Genomic DNA, 13,184 nt, shown 5'->3' on the forward strand with positions numbered 1-13,184 from the left:
CCCTTTTGATTTGATTCTTTTTGCCATTAGGAAGCAGGGGCTACACATCATTCCCTCCACAGCTAAGGAAGCCAGACCTGCTCACAGAACTGACTCATGTCATTCCACATACTGCAGGGTCAACAGCAGTCAAAAGGGGAAAGCCCAAATCTCCCAGCTCCTATTTCAGAGATCTTTGCTACAGCAATTTAAAAAGCAATTATGCAATTATATTACTGTAAGAAGAAGCAGAATCATGTTGCCAAAATCTAAAAAAAATTTCACTTCCAGATTAAGGGGAGAGTTATTTGAGTATAAATAAAACATCATTTTCTTACTTGGTCTTTTCTCTACTTTCTCTTCTTAAAGAAGATGAAGAAGAAATACTTCGTCCATAGCCAACATCTGATGATTTATCATCCATAGATGGAGGTGGAGAACTAAAATTTGACACATTTGAAATTATTTTCTTAAATTTTTGTTTTATTTATTTTATTTGTATGTGGTGCTGAGAACTCAAACCCAGTGCCTCACATATGCCAGGCAAGCGCTCTACCACTGAGCCACAATCCAAGCCCACATTTGAAATTATTTATGAATTAAAATAATTTGTCAATATTGTCAAAAGAACAGATTTCTTTCTGAAAGCCATATTTGGAGCAGACTTTTAACAGGAACATACTATTTTAAAAGCATAAAGGAGAGATTAAGACACAAAAAATATCACAAAGCATTTACACACTAGAACAGGAAATATTTATATAAAATGTCACACCTTGGTACTATATCAGCTATATAGATATATGTGATCACTTTAAAAAATGTTGAGCTTTGATTTTTTTAGTTCTATCATTTACTTCTTATTTCAAAGAAAAATGCTGGGTTGTTACACTCAAGTACACAGTTCTAGAGACTCATAAACAGAACTCATCTTGGTTGACTCCTATCTACCCTTTCTGCAGTTACTCCAGGAGGGAGAATCCTGACTTCAGAAATCCACTGGAAATTGAGGATAACATGGTGTCAAAGGAAAAGAGCAGAGAACAGGTTGCACTGGTAATGGAGGCTGGTTATTCAGTGTCTGGCTGTGACTTTATGGACGACTGTTTGTTTTCAATGGTAGTGTTAGATACAGGAGAAGAGAAAGAAAGATACCATGCTGGTAATCTTCACATATTCACATGCTGACAAACAAAAAACCAAAAAAATGTGTTTTCCTGCACCCCTGCCCCCACCCAAAGACTCACTTATCAGAAGCTTTACTGTTGATTAAGAGTACAGCTCGTTGATCACTTGGTTCTTGAAAGCAGAGCTCCTTCAATGGCAAAAGTTTAGTGCCAGGATTTATCTGTAAGATAGTTCAAGAATTGAAAAGTATTCTCTGTATGAGTCAGTATTTTTAAAATAAATTTTGATGGACTATATTCTTGACAGTTTGTTTAATTCATTTACATACACGTCATATCTATGTGTGTGTGTGTGTGTATCTCCCTCTCCCTCTTTCTCTCATATATTAACAATATGTTATATTTGCAAGGCATTTCATGGTTTATAAGGCCTTGAGGATAACATGGTGTTAGAGAGAGAGAAAGAGAGAGAGAGAGAGAGGAGAGAGAGAGAGAGAGAGAGAGAGAGAGAGAGAGAGAGAGAGAGAGAGAGAGAGAGAGAGAGAGAGAGAGAGAGAGAGAGAGAAACTGGGAACTGACGCTGTGGGCATTCTTGCCTTTGGGTGGCGTACCTCCCTCCAGTTCCTCACAACCTTTACTGTCTTAGCTATTTCTTAGCTCCTGAAAGTATCCGAGTTCACAATCCATCTATATGCCTCAGAGAGAATTTACTGTTGTAAACAAAGCCTTAGACAGGCAATTTTTATCAGCCAGGTAGAAGAGGATGGTCTAGGATCAACTTCTGAGCTCTGAGATCTCTTTCCAGTAACTGATGGTTAGATCCTGTTCTCATCCAAGATATTTTTCATGATCCTTTTAGAATAAGGCAAAGTGATCTTTTTAAAAGAAGACAGACCCCATCCTTCTTCTGCCCCAGATCCTCGCCAGTTTCCCACTTCATTCAGATTAAAACCCAAGTCCTTCTGATGGTCTTTGGCAGCCCTTTATTTCTCTGATTGAGTTGCTACTCTTCTCTCACCTTGTCCTGTCAAGGATGTTTACCCCTTGTGGCTTTTGCACTGGGTATGTGTGTCACAGGGTGTTAAAGGGTATGGTGGTGGTGCTGGAGGAGGAGCCAGAGTAAAGTTTTAGACTAGTTGTTTTTCATTATTCAAAATTTCTCACATTCTCTACTGCCATAGTTGAGACCTCCCTTGCAAATACAGCTCAGCTATCTTTTATGGTCCTGTATTCTCTGCTTCTTTGAACCCAATTGGTCCAAGAAGGCTTCTGCTTCCAGCCTTGCTCAGTCCAGTTCTGAATTCCTGCACCTGCCCACCAAAGCATATGGCTTTTGCTCTTCCGAGTTCCCCCAGGGCCTCAGGAAGTACACACGTGATGGGACTTTCTGAGCTCTGCCCCCACTAGCTTTCTCGCTCCTCTGTGGTTTTCCTCCCTTTGTCATTTTTCCTCTTGCAGAGGCTCTACCTGACCTCAGGGACTTTAGGTAATGCTTAAATTTTTTGAAGTCTTTAAATCATGTTGTTTTCTCAGTTTTGCAAGGTTCTAAAGTTTTCTCCACGCCTCTTATTGCCTTTGGTGTAAAGTTTTTTAAAAAAAGAAATTTCAACTTAAGCAGCCACATCAAAAAGTCCTCAAGATATTAATTTTTCTTTCTGTTTTTCTCAATATAATGCTGAATTATACTGTATATTTTTTTGAAATTCCATCAATAAATGCAATTAAGTAAGATAATATTCTTCTACATTTTAAAGTCTAGTACTAGAATTTGGTTAGTTTCAATCAGAGTCTAATTAATGAAATGAAAAACATATTTTTATTCACTAAGCACAAGAAGTAATAGAACCAAAACTTAAAATGACCCTTTTGTAGCTTATCTGACATTTGAGACTGGCATTTGCAAGATGATTAAACTATAATTAGATTCTGGCTAAATCTGTTTAAAAATGTGAAATCTTATAACCAAAGTTAAGGATAATATGCTGATTTTCAAATTTCTGTCTCTAAAAATATGAATTATATTTGGTGCTCATAAAATGGCCATGTAACGGCATCATGATTAAAGGAAAAATTATTACTCTGCATACTAAAACACAAATAAGTGCTGTCACTTACCCGACCATAATCATAGAATCCATCACTAATTATGTTATTTGACAATAAACAGCCAGTCTGGCTATATTTCAGAGAGAGATTATTGTTGAGCAGTTTGTTATAAGCTGCCTCACTGAATTTATTTTTTCGTCTCACCGATAGATTAATTTCTTCAAGGATATCTATAGCCCTGTCAATAAAAGCAAAAGACATTATTTGCTTTCTAGGAGCAATCCAGCCTTGAGCTCTCTCACTTACATGCTTAAGGTCCTGAAGGAATTGAAATGCAAAGCTGAATGCCTCCCCGATCCTTCTAGATAACGTAATACTGACAAAATTATGAAGACAAATCAACCCTTTTGGAGAACATATATGCCAGGTAGTGACTCATATTCAAATGGTTGTGAAAACAAAACAAAACAAAACTATTGTGGTTTGGGTTAAGTGTCTTCCAGAAGCTTGTGTGTTGAAGGCTTGGTTTCCAGTCTATGGTGCTCTTGGAAGGTGGTAGAACCTTTCAGAGTGGATCTAGTAGGAGGAAGTTAGATCATGGGGGCATGCCTTTGCAGGGGATATTGGAACCCCAGTCCCATCCTCTGTCACTTACTTCCTGCTAGGATGCCACCGGCCCTAAAGTAACAAGGCCAACTGATCATGGACTGAAACCTCCAACACGGTGAGCCCAACAAACCTTTCCTCTTTGTAAGTTGATTCATTTCAGGCATTTGTTGTGGTAATAGAAAGCTAGCTAACACAAACACTTTTAGGGGGAAAAAAAGAATCATTGTCTATTTAAAACAAAACTAGTATTGGACCCCAACCTTTTCAGCTAACCAGGCAATATATACAAAGAATAAAAATGGTTAGGAATTAGTAGAGTAATTGTAAAACCCTATTTGCTGCTATGCTAAGGGCAACTAAATTCACCTGCTGTTTGTAAGAAGAACAGATTAGGCCAGGTAGGTTAATTAGATAATTCTGGTAAAAAAAAAATAATTAAAAAAAAGGACTGGATGGCTGGGGAAGAAAGACTGAGATGATATCATGGCCTGCCTATTTTATTTTAGTCTTAAAATTGAGAGACAAATAGATTGGGTTTGACAACAGCAGAGGAAAGTGAAAGAGAAACATGTATCAAGATGGAGAAGTGAGAAAGGAAATAATGAAGCTGGCTGGGTAAAGGGCAGTGGGGCAGCTGACGGGGAGGGATGGGGAAGGACGCCTGCCTCTAGACAGTGCTTCCCATCTTCAGCTCCTCATCTGAGCCGGAGACTTGAGATGGCATCCACTCACCCGAGCCGGCATAACTCCACCGCCATTGGCTCCTCGCTGGCACAGACCATCACAGCCCAACTGGCATGCCTTCTCACCTCGTCATTCTTGGAATACAGGAGCTCCACCAGGGGTTCCAGTCCACCACAATTTCTTAACTAAAAGCAGAAACCAAAATTTTACACATTAAGAATATAAACATTCATGCTTAAAAACAAACAAACAAAAAAACCTCATTGTTTGATTGTTAAAGTTTTTTTTTTTTTTTTTTTTCCCGGGCCCTGTACCACTGAGCCATGTCCCCAGTCCTATTTTGTAGTTTATTTAGAGACAGGGTCTCACAGAGTCGCATAGTGCCTCACTGTGGCTGAGGCTGGCTTTGAACTCACAATCCTCTTGCCTCAGCCTCCTGAGCTGCTGGGATTACAGGTGTAGGCCACCATGCCCAGCTGTTAAAGGTTTTTATGATCTAAAAATGTGTCTCTATTTAGAGTTATTAAATTTAGGGGAAAATCAATTATAAACCTTTATAGACAGGAGCCCAGTTTCTATAAGAAGAGACCCCCACAGAAGGAACTCAGCATGATGGCATGTGGGCAAGCAGCACCCACATCACTGGACACAGTCACCAAGCCAGCAGTGTGGCCAAAGCAATATTGAAGCAGTTCTTAGAAAAGGACCCACCAGTGCTATCTGCACAATTTCTCTAAGAAGTAGAGAAGAAAAAGAACAAGAAAAGAATTTGAAGGAGCTACATTAATTACTTTATTAAAATAAATTACTAATGTGTAAAATTGTTCTAATCAGGAAAACAAAAAGATCTGACAGAGCTGTTGTCTCAGGTCTGAAATACAATACTGGGACTAGGGATACAGCTCAGTTGGTAGAGTACTTGCGTTGCATGCACAAGGCCATGGGTTCAATCCAGTATCACACAAAGAATAAATAAACAAACAAATAAATAAATAAAATGCAATACTGTATTATAGGAGCTTGAAGGATCAAAATAATATTCTATCAAATATTAGTACCAAAGACAGTATCCAAAGTTGAGAGCCCTCGTGGACCATGTTCCACTTTCAGTTATTCTTGTCTCAAACTCAGACTCTGGCAAGACTTTCACATTAGCAAACGTAACTTGGATAGCTCAGAAAAGTTCTTTTAGCTCCCTATGCTTAGCAAGTCAAATTTCTGAACATCTTTGTTTCTGGGTAAAACACAAGATAGTTATTAAACTCCATGTGTTCCCTTGGTAAATACCTCCTTCATTTATTAATTCCTCTGTTCACTCATGCTCTCATTCATTGAACAATTATCTACTAAGACTACAGTATGTACCAGGTATATGTTAATGACACGGACACAGGGAAGAAAAAACTCAGTTCCCTTCTTCAAAACCTCAAAGAGCCTATAGTCCTTCTCGCAAGAACCATAAAGTGCAAAAGGGATGAAAAGGAAGTGATGTGTGGGGTGTAATGGAAGCACAGAGGATGATGAACTCAACTTTGAAAACTAAAATAAGGCCTCATGGAGGATAGGACAGTTAAGCTGTTTCTTTGTTTATTTATTTATTTTTGTGCTTCTAGGGATCCAACCCAGGGCCTCATGCATGCTAGGCAATCACTCTCCCACATAATTACCTCCCCAGCCCCTGAGCTGCCTTTTGAAAGAGAAAGAGGAATCTATCAGATGGATCACAGGGAGACTAGCTTTCCATGCAGTCAAATCAAGGAGGTATAAGTGAGAGAATGGCATGTTCTGATAGAACAACAAACAGTGTGGTATTTCTGGGGTGTAGAGTCCCACCTGGGAAAAGCTGGAGTTTGGGCTGAATAGGTAGGCAGGTGAGGATAATCCAGGGCCCTCGAATGTAACACTAAGCTGCTTAACCCTTACTATGTGGCAGTGGAAAGCCACGGGAGACTTGTAATGGTGTGATGAAGGTCACATATTGGTCACAGATTGGTCTGGAGGAGGTATGAGGAGCAAAAGCAGTAAAGAGCCTTCCGCAATCTTTCAGGAACTAGACTGACTGCTCTGCAAACTCATGCAGGAAAATGTGGCCATGACACTTGAGTTTAACACTGTGTTCCCAGTGCCTAGCAGAATTGCCTGGCATGTAGTACTTGACAAATAAATATCTGGTGGATACCTGAATGGATGAGTAACAGGAATAAGGGAAGGAGACAGAACAGATATCTAAGAAACAAAAGAAAAATGAGTAGGAGAGCATGAGTATCAACTTGGGCTCTGGACTTGGGTGTGTTCTCATGTCACTTACCAACTCTGCTTTGTGCATCTTATTTCTCTAAACCTCCTCTTCCTCATCTGTAAACTGGATTGCAAACATGCCTATTTCAAGCAAGTCTTGAATGCTTAGCACAGAGCCTTGCACAGAGTAGGTGCTCAATAAATGTTAACTTTTGTTATTTTTATTGGGGAAGAGGAACAAAGTCCTTGGGTGTTTGAATAAGTTCAATGGTGACACATTTCAAAAGGAGAAAATTGAGAGAAAAAGGATATTTGTAAGTTTATATCAAGTTTTAGTAAAGATATACTAGTATCACCATAAGCACCAAGATTTTTATATGATCAGCTTTCAAAAAAGAAACTTCTATGTTTAAAGTTTATGATGTACAAAAGAAACACCAGAATATAATCACATGTGTAATTTAAATAATCCTAATAAAAGGCAGTCTTGTTTGTCTACTATGGTGCACTTCAATGATCTTGAACCCTTGTGTGTTTCTCCCAATCGAATCCACTCCCTAAATCTCCCCAGAGCAACCATCTTCTTGAATTTGGGATTAATTATTACCTTGCTTATCTTTATCATTTTAACTTATATATTTGGATGCCTAAACAACATAAAGCTTAGCTTTGCATATTTTTGAATGCTGCATTGGAAGCATAAGTATTGTTCTCTACAACTTGTCTTTGTTCAGCGTAAGGTTGATGGAATTCATTCCTGCTGATGTCAAGCTGTGGTTCATTTCATTTTGACCTTCATGAGAGTCAATTTTGTGAATACACCATAATTTATTCATCTGTTCTCTTAACACTAGGACAAATGATTTGTTTCCAGTTGTTTAGATATTATAAATAATGCTTCCTGGTACGCAGAGGTGAGAGATTCCTTTAGAAATCTCACATAGAAACAGAATTGCTGGGTTGCTAGGATTTGCTCACCTTCTTTGCTTAAAAATGCCAACTTATGAGCGCCTGCCTAGAGTGTGCAAGGCCCTCAGTTCATTGCTCAGCACTGCTTAGAAAAACCAACCAACCAACCCCTAAACTGCACAAAATGCCAACTTGTTTTTTCATTGTGGTGTTCCAGTTATGAAAGGACTTAAATCACGGAAATGTTCGCGTACCTGAAAATGTTTCAAATGCATCCACTAATAGGTACTGAGCAGGAAAACCAGAATGAATGCTGGGAAAAGTCTCACCCCTGTCCGAGCCTCCACGTCGCACGCGGTGGCAGCCACCGTGAACGCGGCTTTGCTCTGCACCACCGGGTTGTCAGAGCGCAGCGGGCCCAGGAGGGCGTGCATGATGTCGCGGCCCTGGATGCTGGCGCGCAGGGGCTCCTGCATAGCCATGTTGGTTAACACGGTGGCGGCGTTGGCAATGGCTCCGTCTCGTTTGCTAGACAGGATGCTTATCAGTGGATCGATACCGTCGGCTTCAGCAGCAGCACTGAGTAAATGAGGGAGAAACGACTGTGATTCATCTGAGTTCAAAAAATGAATCTTTGGAGCATTCAACAAAGCTTATATAGCAAATGCACACAGAAATGACGATTTTAGAAATTAATTTGTCATGCGATGAACCCAGAATTAGGTGCGGTGGTAAGCGGAGTCTGGGAAAATTTCAGGTGTGAATGAATTAAAATAATCCTTTTTTTTTTTTTTTTTCCTATTTCCACAGGTTTTGGTCATAGGAAAAAAGTATGCATATTACTTCGAAAGGAGCTCTATTATAACTTGTTTTTTCCCTCAATAAATTCTGTTCAAAGAAAATATATTAGACTCTTTCTGTTAGGAAAAACAAAACTTTAAATAGGGAAAATAAGGGAACATGGAAACTCCTGATTTAAATTAAAATTCTTTAGCTCATCTTCCATTTCTTGAAATGAGAGTGTTATTTGTAGGCAGAGGCTAAAATGGTTGAAACCAGCAAATTTTTTTACATAGGAATTTTGATTTTACAGATTGAATGTCAAAGATCCAAATCATGATGTTGCTACAGATAATTTTAGGAATGCAGGTACATTTAATTTTTAAATTTCCTATTCCAAGGGTTACAGTTAGCTATGAATATCTTAACATTCTTTTCACAATGAGAAAACCTCTTTTAAGAACATGGTATTTTCTATGGTCTCTACATTTTAATCATTTAAAAATCTCACAAAAGAGTGAAAATGAAAATTAGAGTATTTAATGAGTGGGAGACCACTTAATTAGATTCTTTAATATTTGGAATTGCTTTAAATAGATGATGTTCAAGCAATGAGATCGAGCTGTTCAAACAATAAAATATACAGAGCATCCTGGTTTTAGATGAGGACCCAGAATCACGTGTTAAAAATCCACTTTAATCATTGTGTTAATAGAGATCATCAAGATCATAAAAAATTGAGATTCCAATAATATGAACAACTCTTTTAAGTTTATATTTTACACATTTTTTTTCCATTTAAGATCACATGATAACCAACTACATGATTTAAGCCACCACCCTGCATTCTGATGCATTTAATTTGGCACTGTCACTTAAATTGTCTGATTGTGAGGCTTGGAGACCTCAAAAACAGAAGTTATGACAATTGTCCCTATGAGAGCCAATGACAATTAAGATCTTGGTAAAGAGACTGCTAGCCCATGGTGAAGGGAGGCTGTGATTCTGGCACAAACTGGTGTGGAAGGAAGCTGGACAACAGAGTTGGACAGGAATGCCATGGGCTGGGAAGGCAGCCCTGGAGAACGACGGGCTCCATTGGTGTTGGCTCTGAAGGGCCACTTCCCACTCTGGCTTACGTATTCCAGTCCATCAGCCCAATTCCATCAAACACACCGTACTGATCCCAAGGTTCAGCAAAGCCTAGTTCCATTTCTCCAGGCCTTAGTGTACAGTTAACCGTTCTTGTGATATCTTCTTTTCTTTCTCTGGGAAGATGTTTCTTAAAATTAAACTTTGTCTGACTGTTATATAGCCCATGTTTACTTGTTTTGTATAAAATGTTGGAAGGCCCTGCATCTCACTATGATAGCCCAAGGGCTAGCATTCAGTTTCCTTTCCCAGGGGATAAAATAAACACTCATTAAGATAGTTTCACTTTTAATTCTCTCTCCTATTATTAATTGACATGGTGGTCATTTGGTCTTATGAACAAGGAAAAATTTGGAGTTTCTAATTTTTTAGTTTACCAGAAACTTCTCATTTTTTACATTTTTTTTCCAAATTATATATGTTAAAACATTGAATTTTAAATACTTATAGCAAGACCATTGTTGTTGCTGGGAATCAAATCTAGGGCCTCGAACATGCTCAGCGTATGCTTTATCACTGAGATATACCCCCAGCCCCTGGGATCTTAAATTCAGTATATTTTCTAACTAATATATGCTTAAATATGTTCAGAAATCATTTTCTTTCCCTTTTGAGTAACTTTTCAGGAATCCAATGCAATCAGTCCCTTAAATCATATACTTTATATTTTTTAATTATCATAAACATGCCTTGGTCAAAATGCATGATTCCTTTATCAAGAGACAGGTTTTTTTTTTTTTTTCTCTTTGACAATGTTCACTTTTTAAAACATCTTGGCAAGTTCAGAAAGAGCACACAATGGAGGTATTTCAACGGCTTCTGTGATAGAAGCCAGAAGTATTTTAAGAACATGCATACCAAATAAGTCCTCAAAGGCTTTGTCTTTTATGTGCATCCAAGAGATTTTAAAAAATTCAAGGAGTACATAGGATCACACCCCATCATTTAGTTTCTCTTGAAACCAAGAAACTAAGAATTACTGGGTCAAATATAGGAATTTCTATCAGGTGTGACAGATTTCTCAGCCTTCTGCGTTGCTTTTGGCTTCCTTCTCCTGCATGAAGACACATTTTGCATTGCTCCATATCTCTGCATTCTGCTCTTTTCTTTGCTCTTTATGGAGGCAGTAAAGGGAAGTACATAAAAATCTAGCTGTTTAAAAACCCAGAGATTCTAGTACACAGGGAAGATAGCTTTTATTACATTGACATAAAAACCAGCACAGGAAGACAAATCCTGCCTTCACATCTGGGAAGAACCACCGGCATTATCTGCACATTATCTGTCCCTCATTTGGTATGTTCAGCTCTAAGTCTAAAAAGAACACCTGAAATTAACTTATTGTAGAAAATTAAACTATTATTCTTACTTAATAAAACTAATTTCATTCATAAAAAAGTACAGAACTTGTACTTTTTACCAAAAACAACTGCGTTAATTTTGTTTCTCTTAAGCCAAAGGCATCATTTTATTTTTCTCTGCCTCTAATAGGGAAACAGGCTGAAGACTGTCACATTTTAAAAGCATATTCCAGTTTCCTAAGTAGTATAGTATTATCCAAATGAATGGGACAGGAGTCAAACAGCTTTGTTATAAAATCCAGAATTATAGGGCCATATGCCACCGCAAATAATTTAAAAATATTTTCTGATATTTACTATCATTAGTCTCCATCCAGTTGAAGTTTAATCCAGTAAGAGTTTAAAATGTAAATTGAAAACAAACCTAAAAAGCAAACCTAGGAATGTATAAAAACATCTGTTTACATCATGTGACACGTAAACAAAGATGAAGTTTGACATGTCGTGTATATCCAATGTATTACGGGTCCTAACTACTTTCCTCTTCCATTATTTCTCAAATCTCACTCCTCAGTCCATCATTCTACCAAATTTAATCCAACAGCCTCTTTTGTGGGTTGATATAAGTAGACTGTCCCTGACTTACAATTTATGATTTTTCAACTTGACAATGTTGTGAAAGCAATGTACATTCAATAGAAACCATGCATTTGCATGTTTTACCAGGTCAGTAATGTGCTGTAAGGTACTCTCTCACCATGTTGAATATCACCCATGAGCCATAGCTCCCAGTCAGCCAAGTGATCATCAGAGTAAACAACTGGTAGCTACAGGATGCTGTGTTGCTAAGCTACAGTGCACAGAAAGTTAGTGTATTAAATACATTTTGGACTTAGATGCTTTCAGCTTACAATGGATTTATAGGAACACTCATTGTAAGTTGAGGAGCACCTATAATCTCATCCTCACCCTGGTCCTTTCTCCATCTGACAGCTAAAGCAATCTTTTAAAATCATAAATGTAATTATATTGCTTCTCTACTTAAAACACTCAAGGTTTCCCATCCCTCAGGATAAACCCCAAATATATCATATGGCCTCCACAGAGACTTTCAATATACTGGGCTCTTTCTCACTTCAGAGTACTCCCATGTGCTTTTCCCACTTCCTGATATCCTCTTCCCACTGGATAATTCCCATTCAACTTTCATAGTCTAATATAAATGTCTTTCCCAAGGGATTACTTTTTTCTTCTCTTTTTCTTTTTTCCTTTCTTGGTTATAGGGGTGTTTTACCACTGAGCTGCATCCTCACCCTTTTCATTTTTTTAAATTTTGAGATACATTCTCACTTAAATTGCTGAGGTTCTCACTTAGTTACTGAGGCTGGCCTTGAACTTGCGGTCTTCTTACCTCAGCCCCCCGAGTTGCTGGAATTGTGGGTATGCATCATGGTGCCTGGCCATGGAAACATTACTTGATCCCCAAACTGGTCTCTTTTTAAAGGTGAGCTCAGTGCCTTTGTTTACTAAATGTGAACTTTTCTTTTTGTTTAAAAAATTATATTTTAATGAGGGGCACAGTGGGGTGCACACCTGTAATCCCAGCAATTTGGGGAAGATGAGGCAAGAGGATTGCAAATTCAAAGCCAGCCTCAGCAATTTAGTGACACCCTCAATAACTTAGTGAGACCCTGTTTCAAAATGAAAGATAAAAAGGACTGGGAGTCTACTCAGTGATAAAGTGCTAAAGGGTTGAATCCCTAGTACCTTACCAAAAAAAAAAAAAAAAGTTTGGCATAAATGTCCATAATCAGAGAAAGGTAACAATTTAAAAATAGTATTTTACTGCATTTGTTATGGTTTAGAATTAAGCAGTCTTTCACATCCCAAAGCCCCACAATGAAAAAACATTTACAGCTGAGTGTGGTGGTGCATGCCTATAATCCCAGCAGCTTGGGAGGCTGAGGCAGGAGGATCACAAGTTCAAAGCCAGCCTCAGCATATTATTGAGAACCTAAGCAACTTAATGAGACCCTGTCTTAAAATAAAAAATAAGGGCTGGGATGTTGCTCAGTGGTTAGGCAAACCTGAGTTCAATCCCTGGTACTAAAAAAAAAAAAAAAAAAAAAAAAATCACAGAATGGCTACTGAGGAGAAATTCAATTACACAAATGAGTCAGTGAGTCAATTGCTCACTGAAATATACTGTGCTATTTCGTGGCTGTCTTTGCGCTTGTGTTCCCTTTGTCTGAAATACCCTTCCCTATCCCTCCTGCACTTCTGCCTGAAGAACTCTATTTAGTTCCCTCTTCAGTTCCTGTGTAATGCTCCCTTTCTCTGCAGCTGCCCATAACCATCA

The 13,184-nt window shown here is 38.3% G+C and overlaps 1 protein-coding gene across 2 annotated transcripts in view; it reads right to left on the reverse strand.

Moving 5' to 3' along the window:
- Armc3 (armadillo repeat containing 3) overlaps nt 1-13,184 on the reverse strand; it is a 94,789-nt gene that overhangs the window by 29,722 nt on the left and 51,883 nt on the right. For both annotated transcript variants that reach the window (XM_027928648.3, XM_027928647.3), the window contains exons 10-14: nt 7,922-8,171; nt 4,494-4,630; nt 3,222-3,390; nt 1,227-1,327; nt 318-419 (exon numbers count right to left, since the gene is read on the reverse strand). In XM_027928648.3, coding sequence (XP_027784449.2) covers nt 318-419; nt 1,227-1,327; nt 3,222-3,390; nt 4,494-4,630; nt 7,922-8,171 — 759 coding nt within the window. The remainder of the gene's footprint in view (nt 1-317; nt 420-1,226; nt 1,328-3,221; nt 3,391-4,493; nt 4,631-7,921; nt 8,172-13,184) is intronic.

The sequence above is a fragment of the Marmota flaviventris genome, chromosome 12 (genome assembly GCF_047511675.1).
Source record: "Marmota flaviventris isolate mMarFla1 chromosome 12, mMarFla1.hap1, whole genome shotgun sequence".
In the NCBI taxonomy this organism is placed as follows: domain Eukaryota; kingdom Metazoa; phylum Chordata; class Mammalia; order Rodentia; family Sciuridae; genus Marmota; species Marmota flaviventris.